The sequence below is a fragment of the Colletotrichum truncatum genome, assembly GCF_014235925.2.
Source record: "Colletotrichum truncatum strain CMES1059 chromosome Unknown Contig_0008, whole genome shotgun sequence".
In the NCBI taxonomy this organism is placed as follows: Eukaryota; Fungi; Ascomycota; class Sordariomycetes; order Glomerellales; family Glomerellaceae; genus Colletotrichum; species Colletotrichum truncatum.
The window spans coordinates 3,065,223-3,075,361 of record NW_027222405.1 but is presented as its reverse complement, the minus strand read 5'-3'; the positions used below and the strand labels follow the sequence as shown (position 1 = coordinate 3,075,361).

Here is a 10,139-nt window from a genome sequence, read left to right as displayed (position 1 = left end):
CCCCTCAACTCTGTTCTGTTGGTCTCAGCCCGCGTCTAGCCACCGCATACCGCCTTCTGGATGAGCCTCACCCTGCACCATCACGGTTTCTCACGTCGCTTACCCTCAATCACATGGAATCTCTGTCGGAAGCAATGCTGCCCCCATTAAGCCATCATCACTGCGCGCCCTGTTGAGAAAATGGCCGTGTCCCCCAGAATTTGAACGACTAGAGTCTCTGCAAGCCTCTCGTACCTTGGAATTTCCCAGCCGGCTCATTCAAAATGCTGGGAAAGCTCTTCAACCTGGGCACTGGAAGTGCTGCGAACGCTCCCACCCCATCACAAGCCAATAACAATACTTACAAAGACCCCCCACAATCCCTCGAGTCTATGCAGGAAGACATCCACACCCGCAACCTCCTGTTCCCAGACACTGAGGCACTATATCAACATCGAAATGATCAAGTTTTCCCACTTTCCATGGCTTCTGCCCTTCCTATGGCGTCCATGGCAAGTGCCTTTGATTATGACGGCGACATTGATCTAGATACTCGGCATGTTCGCCTCCTCATCATGCAAGATGCCGTGGCTTCTTTTCCGGCCCAGCTTCTCTTCGACAGCCATCCCGCTCCCCCAAAACCACCAAACACTGCTGATCGCCCGGCGACGGGTATTCCTGGCCAGGACTCTCAAAGAGCTCCTACTTCGCCTCGAAAAAGCAGCTTGAACCAGACATCACGGCCACTGGTGATTCAGCCGGACAGTCCCCAACCCCGCCAAGGTGCCTTCGACCGCAGGGCCTCAATGCAAGGCCGAACTCAATCTCAAGCTGAGACAGAACTCCAGCGCGCACGACGTGAGTACAATGACGAGATTCATGCCTTTGCTGGGTCCGTCTTTGGAAACTCGGAATTGATGGCCTACAAAGGCACCTCGACAAAGGTTCATATTGTTCCGACTGACAATCGACCCGAGTATGGAGGCTCTTACGTCGGCGACGGCCGTGGTTCTATCGGCCGCTCAAGTATGCGCTCCAGCAGACTGGCTCAGTCTTACACATCGGACAATGTTTCGCCTATCCAACCACCACAAGGATTCAACTCCTCGGCGCCAACTCCACGGAGTCTCCCAGAGAGGAGGAAAATCCTCATCACACGATTGTTCCCCGTTCTCTTGCCCAGTGACGACACTGATGCACAGAGTGACACTCCTTTGAGCCGCTTCTCGGACCAGAATACCGGCTTTCCATTTCCTCAGTCGGCGGATGATACTAACCCACCCAAGAAGAAGAAACCGCAACCCAAACAAAAACGCACGCCCATGTACGCCGTGGTGCTGGTAATCCAGCTTCCCCCTACATCTGCCCAGCCGATTCCTCCCTCCGCCATCAGGTCGACCTTTCGCGGCGCCAGCTCATACACTGAACAAGAGTCCTTCCCATCATCCATGAGTTCTGCACGGCGCTCTGGGTGGACTCTTTCGGGATCTGGCTTTCCCATTGACTCTCTAGATTCTTCCTGTTCGACCGATGTGGATGACCGAATGGACACCATTACTCAGCACTGGGATATTATAATGCGTACACTGACACACCTCCAGGGGGTCGTTGCAACTACACTTGGGGGGCTGCTCAAGCAGGCGGACATTGCTTCCCCTGATCCCTACCCTCCATCGTTTTCGTCATGGGCTGGCAGAGCCCCATCGATGAGCGGCAGGCGCGAGGAACCGCACTTCATCAAGCCCCCCAAGACTAACGCAAAAGTAATTGCCTTGTCACCCAATTGCTTGCAGCACGAGGAGAACATCGTACAGGAAGCAAACCTGGCAAGGGTGAGAGTCGTTACTGGTCTGAGAGCACAGCGCGTCATCACCGCGCAAGGAAGGTGGGGCATTTGGAGAGACGAAGCCAGGTGGATGGCGAAAAAGGCTGGAGAAAAAGAACATGGGTTCTTCTTCTTCAACCTTCTTACCGGGTTCCTTGCAACACACACCGACTGGCTTAACGCCATGAGTCCGGCATGGTATCGCAGGAAGCATCATCAGCAACAAAAGGCGAAGGGTGAGGAGGACTTGTCATTACCGGCACGAACCGTCATCATCGCCCACGACAAGATGCTGGCGCGGCGGCTCCTCTTCCTCCTCTCTGCCTTTTTGCCTTCGCATCAGCACATCTCTTCAGTCCGTCCCCATAGACCAAGTACATCCACGTCCTTTGGGGCCTTCTCCCAGTCTCCCCCTTCGCTCATCATACCAATCCTTCGAGAAGAGTCCTTGCGTCGCAAGATTAACCGACGAACTGGTCCAAGGCGGGCCTCACACTCCCGCACTGTCAGTCAAAGTACGCGGGCTTCTGGCGTACCGCCTCAGTTGGCGCATCTGAGCATGGAAAGCCGTCATGAGAGACGTGTTTCAGATGCGGCCTCGATTCGATCTAATCTTCCCATTCCTGGTAATGATCAGATTAGCAGGAAGAGCAGCGCGGCGACGACAACCACAATCACTCCAGAAACTACCATCCCGCACTTTACTACCGCGCAGAGATTTGAGAACCGGCGAAGTTTGAGGCCTGGCAGCAGCGGAAGTGTCGCCGCAGATGATCTCAAGAGAACATTGAAGCGAGGAGAAAGCTCAGGACATGTGAGCACAGCGAGTACCGACTCGCGCATGTCAGGCTCAAGATGGGGTAGTGTTATTAGCACTCTTTGGAATGGAAAAAGAAGGGACTCGACTGGCCTTACAACACCTAATCACCCCTACGGCAGCAACCCGACCTCTCCGACAAAATCTGTGCATAACGGTCGAAACAAGCTTGCAGAAATGGTCAGAGAGGCCAGAACTGAAGGTCTTCGCCGACCAGAAGATCGCGGGCAGAACAACCAAGGCAACGGGAATGGTCCTAATACGCCTCGTGGGTTTGATGAACAAGCCATTGAAGATGCCCCCGAGAGATTTACCTTTCCCGAGCGGGTTCCCGATCCAAGTGGTGATTTCCAGTCCCCCGTTAAAACATCGATCAATGCTGAAGATGGAGTCATTGACGTTGATATACCCTTCCCTGATTACATCACGTCTTTTGAGACTGCAGTAAGCTCGCCATCAAGCAGCGGGTATCTCTCGACGCCAGGAATCGGCAGCGGACTAGAGGGGTTTGAACAATTCTCGAGGATCACAATTGACGGAGACTCTCCCATGAACGTGACTGGGTTTCTTCAGCGCTACCACCAGGACTTCATTCTTCAGGCTGTACCCCCTCAAGACGATCTCATGGAGGACATCAAGAAGTCCATGAGAGCCGAGCCCACTCCGTTCATCACGCAGCCGTTCTACTCGATGGAACAACCAGCGGACCGATGGGTTGACGTCAGCAATGCTCTCATTGCAGATACAACGACACATACCATCATGAGGATTCGCTACCGTCGACTTATCCGGCCCAAGCCGTTCTCGGATAGGTCAGTCCCTCTCGGCTCTGCTGGCTCCAGTTCGTACAGCGCGGCCCCTATGACTCCATCCATCCTACCTTACGAAACACAACTGGACGACGAATTCATCGAAGAACCAATTGCAAGCTTGGACGAAGTATTGATCGAGGCAGTTGAACGAGTTATTGCTCAGAGCAATGAAGTGAGCAAACAGAGCTCGTCAAACTCTTCTCGATCAACCAGTAAGCGACGGGACCGCAGCAATAGTGAAGCTTCGGCATCAGTCGACTCGCATAACACCCCTCGCATTCCAATGGCATCTCAAGAAGTGCCCCGCGATCAATGTAAGACAGTAGTACTGTCGGCCTTGGATGAAATTATTCGCGACGTCATCGAAGAACGCGACCAGGAAAACGCAGACACCAACAGCCATACAGACCGGGACCGAGAAAGCGCACTCCGCGAAGCAGTGCGAATTTGGCTCGACACTGTCGACTCCAGCGAATAAACGCAAAATTTCCCTCACGAGCAATATAGTCGGCGGCCATCGGCATGCTACTATAACCGTGGGCTTACGACGTAATGACATTAAGCAGCAACAACAGTCCTGCTATCACCTGTACTACCACCAGCCTATTTTCCTTAGTCAGAAGAGAGAGAGAGAGAGAGAGAGAGAGAGAGCGAAAGGAGACGTAAACTGAATTGATACCCCGAGGCATAAGGACTACTTTTGCTTTTTGAGAGAGTGCTCACGCCGTGCTGCATTGCAGTCAGCATTGGCTAGTGGATGGCATGAGACGATTTACACACGAGACGTGAGCCTCAGATCGGCGTTATGGGTGGTTTAGTAGACAAATCGTACCATATCTGGTTACGACTTCCAGAGCAGTGGAACGCAATGCGTATCTGGGTTGTCGGTTAATACAATGTAGTGCCAAGAACGAGAATAAAATAGCAGCAGGAACTTTCCTGGTACCTTGACATGTCTCCTGCTCAAGTGACTCTTGCAAGTATTAGCGCATGTGGGTTGCTAACAAGATCATTATTTTAAGTGATACACAGCCTGCGTTCTCAGTAAGAAAAGTTACGGTTCAATTTGTAGCCATGTGACTAGTTTCAAATGTTTCAGCTTCTCAGAGATATCAGTGTCAAATGGCCCAAAGTCATTGTTTAGTTCCATTCGTCGTGAGCCCCTATGCTGTGATATTGAGCTTTGCATAATATTCTATCAGTCTTTGAACATAGGCCTAGGTCAAAAGAGTTGGAAATCCCGATGGCATCCATATTCCTCAAGCAAGTCTCTTTGACCAAGCCTTCACAGGGGGGGGGGGGGCTCTAAACAGTTGTCCTTGGCTTCAATGTGACAGACAGGCTGTGTGCACAACCAGCATTGACAAATAAAGACATCGATGCCCAAATTAGTACAAAGCACTAGCCATCAATGACAAGAGAAGCCGTACTATTATCGTTCTTTATCCATGTCTACCCTTGTAGCAAGGTGCAACCGTTACCGAGGACGAAGGCAAATGAAAGCACAAATAGCCAATACCATCCCAAGATGGATGTTTCTGCTTGTGGTGATCAGCTATTTCCTATAAGCGCCATCTTCTAATCACGATTTCACGCCCTGAACTTGGACAAATCGCAGAACAGAACGCCTAAAATCACCGAGAGCTACATGTCCAACGTCTGGAGCGCAACATGTCTAACCGAGTGCCTGATATCATTGCCCTTCCTACAGGAGAGCACAAATCTACGCAGCAACAGTCGCTACATTCTAACTTAGTCCCTGATCAAATTGCGCTACCCTCGGGAGAACCGAAGGCGAAACAGCCAGAACTTCCACAGCAGCCTGAGCTAGAAGAATATATTGATCCTCGACTGCTACAGGTGCAACCGCAACTCCCACAACACCACTCACCCAACGGATACCTACCGGAAACACCACAAGATCTCCCCCCGACCCCATCCTCAGATGGGTTCTATGGCTATCAATCATCTCTCCCGCAGCAGCCGCCTCAGATGCCATTGCGTTCGGACCCGTCTGGCAACTTCAACATCGGGCTCCTCGCCGAAGCTAACGAGAACTATCTCCTCGCAGGCCAATCAACCTTTAACCCTTCGCCTCCCCAAGACCACGCTCCACAAGAACAACACATCCAGCACCAGGCCGAACCAGAGGACCCCGAACACTATTTCAAGTCCTGCAACTTCTGTCGCAAAGGACGGCACCATTGCTCCGGTGAACGCCCCTGCAACGTATGCGTCACCGTCAACGTCCGCTGCGAGTACGAGCTCCTCCCTGGCGCCGGCGCCAAGGTCTCTCGCAACCGCAAGCGCAACCTCGATGTCGCAGCGGGTAGCCAACCGGTGGCCCCGAACGATCCATCCGCGAAGCGTCGTAAGACGGGCCAGTTCCAACAGCAGCCTGAGATCCAGCGTCCTCCGCTACATCGCATAAAGTCCCCTCACAACCTCACCGAGAACGGCTCCTGCGACCACTGCAGCGCGGGCGGCAACGAGGGAAAGGACTGCGACGCGAACCACGCCGAGCAGATCGAGTGCTCGCAGTGCACCAAGTACCGCAACCTCGCCGACCCGAATCACATATGCAAGGTCCGCGGCGGCGGCGAGTACTGGCAGAAGCGCTTCGCAAACTCTCGGCCCTTATACCCCAACACCGATAGTGAGGCGAGCTGCTGTGCCGGATGCAAGAAGAAGCGGACCGCGCATAAGCCTCAGATGTGCGACATCGACATTCAAGTCAAGATCGGGTGCACGCCGTGTAGGAGACAAGGCCGGCTCTGCGAAGCGTACAACGAGAGACGTGCCAACGGGACGCTCCAAGGCGAGTCGACGGCGGCGGAGCAGATGTGGAACCGGCCGGACCCGAGTGACGGCGACCTCGCACCCGGACGGAGGCCGTGGTGGAGACACCTGTGCGAGGCTTGCATCCCTGAGCTCGACAACAAGCGCTGGACGCCCTGCTCGTGGATCAACGATTTCAGACTCGGGGAGTACAAGTGTCTTACCTGCACCGAGAAGGGCCGCCGCTGCGTCGACCCCTGGACGAAGCGGGAGTTCACCGAACCGTACGTCTACCCGGGGCACGGCGACCACCTCGTCATTGACGGCAAATCCGTCAACCGCATAGGAAACCGGAAGTGCGGGAACTGCAGGGTGAACCACCATTCCTGCCGCGGCTTCGACGGCCCGACTGGCTTTGCGTGCTCCAAATGCACGGCTTGGGGTCTCCGTTGCATGGTGCAGCGCGAACCGGGAAAGCCCGCCGTGGAGCTGCCGCACCCGGACCGGAAGTTGATCGGTTGGACGCGCAACACGGGCGACACGGGGCACTTGTTCGTTGCCTGTGTGACGTGTCGGATGAAAGGGCGCAACTGCGATCGTAAGCGGCCGTGCGATAGCTGTGTCAAGTTCGGGTCCCAGTGTGACGCCTTTCTGGGCGGCGGAGGGCGGTGCAGACGTGACGAGAACCTGACTGGCGCCGACTCGCCGGACTACTACATGGCTCTTGGGTACGGGCCGGGAGGCGTGGATACTTCTCGGTGGGATGTGCCCGAAAACGAGCTCATCGGACCGAATAGGCCAAAGTGGGTGGTCACGAACGTCCAGCCGACGCAACAGCAACAAGAGCAACATCATAGGTCTGAGGCGCAGAATGTCTTGCCGCGGGAGTATGGAGGGGTTGAGGCTGCCCCGGATGGCCTGAGAAGAAACCCGCCGCGGTCCAAGAGGGCACCTCGATCTTTACAACCTGCGCGGTCTACCAAGCGAGGCGGCGGCGCATCAAGTGCTTCACAACAACAACAACTACTTCCGGGAACATCGTCAACACAAACCCCTACGCCAACCTCTGAAGGCGTCGGGGAGAAATACGATGCTTTCTGGAACTCCTTCTCACCAATTAAGGGTTCATACTGGGATGATGCCACACGGGTGAACACGCCGGTGGGGAGCAGCCCCCGTTACTTTGGCGACAACCTCGCCGCTGCCGAGGCCACGCAGAATGGCAAGGACTGGGAGAGCTGGGTGACGGACTTTAACGATTTCAACGACTTTAACGCTGCGCCCCAGAGCATGGCGCCGTTTGAAGGGCGGCCGCAAAACTTGGACGAGATCCAGCGGATCGTCGGTGAGGATGTCGTTATGAGCGACGTGGATGCAGAACGGCTTGCCAACGAAATAATTGACCCGATATTGCGGGAAATGGCAGCAGACATACGAAACGCCGAGGCTGAAGAGGACAAGGAGCAAAAGTCCATCCTGGGCCAAGTCCGGGACGCGATGACGGCATTCTGCCGGGATGCCCGCTTCGTGCCCGTCGAGCTCCGCCACTACCCCATCCCGGACCTCTTCGAAGTGCCCGAGCAAGCGCGGGTCCCGGGCCCCGAGCGGATCCTTCTGCAGCTCACTGACCAACCCGGCGCCGCACCCCGGCAACCATTCGCCAGGTCCGCGAACCCCACCGCCCAGGAGCAGCACCTCCAGGGTCTTTTGGTGAAGTGGAAGAAGCCGGGCTTCAACGTCCTCAACTCCATCCCCGATCAACCCCTAGCGGAGGGCAACTTATGGAACCCCGAAGGTAACGACAACCGCACCTGCGAGGAGTGGCAGACCAGCCCTGCCAACGGGCAAAGATGCAACCGGCCCGTGCCAAACGGCGCCGCCTGCGAGAACCTGGAACACATGGTCCGGCCAACGGCCTACATGGTCTGCGACGGCTGCGACGGCAAGAGCAAGACAAGTCTCTTCGAGGGCGCGCAGCCGCTGACACACGGCGAGTTCATGAGGATGCGGGCGTACGCCTGCGACGCCTGCTCCGGCCGCGAAAAGGCCGCGGCCGACTTTGGCGCCCCCGGGAAACCCGCGCACGCGCTGACGGGATGCATGTGCGGGCTCAAGATCCTGGGGAGGAGGCTCTGCATGCATCACCGCTGGGGGCTGGCGACGCAGCTCATGGTGCAAACCATGTTCGTGGCCGAGTGGGCCGTGGCGAACTACGGCCCCGACGCGTGTCTCTTCTGCAAGGGCGGCGGCACCGGTAAGACGGACCTCGGGGGGGATTTCCTGGGGTCGCTGGTCTACCTGTGCTTGAACTGCCAGGGTGTCGTGGCCGAGAGCTTCGAGCCGGCGTTGAGGGATGGTGTTCAGCGGTGGTTGGGCGGGACGGTTCCCGCGACGCTTGTAAAGCAGCACTGGGGCAGTGTTCTGCCGCCTCCTCATTCTCCTCCTCCTGCTGACATGCCGTCATAATTTCCGATTGTAGGTTGGGTTTTCCTTAGATGAACGACCTGTGGTTTTTTGTTGCTATGACGAGGTAGGGAACATTGGGGAAGTAAGGGAGACTGAGCAGGATATGGTGATTGGGCCCGCTGAAGCATACGGAGCGTACGCCGAGGGATTGGTCGCGGTTTAGGATTGGATAACCACGGGGGACGGAGACTTTTTAGCATAGGTTTCGGTGAATACCACCATGGCGGTGAGTGGTGAAACGTACGGAGGCTTGCAGCTTTGTTTTGGAAAGAAATAGACGATGGAAAAAGAAAGCATTCTTGGTTGTGACATCTTTCGTACTTTCTTTCTTTCTTTCAGGCTATGCGGGTGGTTGATCGATAATGCCGACGGAGGGGGCCGTAAAGCAGCCGTTGAGATTTCTTGCATGAGGAGGGGGGTTGGCTGCATTAGTTAATGAGGCAGGGGGCTGTGTATGTGTTTGTGAATGTGAGTGAGTGGTTGGATTCGACATGTGAGTTGTTGAGAGGTGGGCGAGCGAGCCACTTCAACATCCTGCTGGGTACGCGGACTTGAAACTGGAACTAGAACCGGAACTGGAACTGGGACGTGAATATTCTCTCTGTTCACACCAGCTCGTTTGATGCTATTTGGTCACATCATTTGGTGATGCTTTCTTTCCGTAGTTGAATCTTGGACATGGCTCGAGACTTGTGCTTACTTACTTCATACCAAGTAGCAAATACCGTGAGAGAGGAACAGTTCGCCATCCACACATCATCAGTACAGCTTCAAGCTCAACACCTCATATTGCTATTAAAGACAGTATTCTAAAACCACAGGAGTTCTTACTCACATGACCAAAGGCGTAGTCCCGACACTACAAGGACACAGCGGATGTTTGGCTCGTCAACATCACATGAAATCCAAAACAGGCATAACCTCTGGGTTCAACTAACGAAAAAAGGGAATTTGTATGACTTGACCACTGACTCTGACCTCGAAACCTCGCGGTGTCTCGGAAGAAAGAAGAAAATTACAGTATGAAAAGAAGAAAAAAGGAGTACCGATATAAAGAAGAGACAGAGACGAGCCGATTTTTGGTCTCAAAATGGCCCCCCCAGTGCGTAAAGAATCTCGAGTCTGCCCCTCGCGAGGTTTGGAGGCCATCAACCAGGCTGGTGAACAAACATGCCCGTAGCCCTATGGTTTCTCCATGACATCTGATGAGTGACACCCTTTGACAGCCCTGTCAAAAGGCTCACACACCTCCCCGCGCCATCCATACATCTCTAGTGACGCGGCCATGTCCATGAAGTTGCCCTTGAAAGAAAACATGGTCCAAAAGTGCAGCAAGTCAGAATCCGACTCCCCGTCCGATGCAGCACAAACAAGTTTTTGATCATTGATCCCCGCGTCAACATGTCGTCTCCGTTCCTGACTCAGTAGAGGGCCAGCTTGGGCCGCCTCAGAGTCTGGACGA

The 10,139-nt window shown here is 54.8% G+C and overlaps 2 protein-coding genes across 2 annotated transcripts; both read left to right on the top strand.

The window, feature by feature from the left end:
• Window positions 1-263: 263 nt before the first annotated feature.
• Window positions 264-3,911, top strand: CTRU02_212315 (uncharacterized protein; the record flags this gene model as incomplete). Its single annotated transcript, XM_036727045.1, has 1 exon — window positions 264-3,911. One exon carries the CDS (start codon window positions 264-266, stop codon window positions 3,909-3,911), a length of 3,648 nt encoding a protein of 1,215 aa, XP_036581289.1.
• A 1,193-nt stretch (window positions 3,912-5,104) lies between these two features.
• On the top strand, window positions 5,105-8,677 carry CTRU02_212314 (uncharacterized protein; the record flags this gene model as incomplete). The annotated part of the gene is made up of 1 exon (XM_036727046.1): window positions 5,105-8,677. The coding sequence occupies one exon, from the start codon at window positions 5,105-5,107 to the stop codon at window positions 8,675-8,677; it is 3,573 nt and encodes a 1,190-aa protein (XP_036581290.1).
• Between the last annotated feature and the right edge of the window lie 1,462 nt (window positions 8,678-10,139).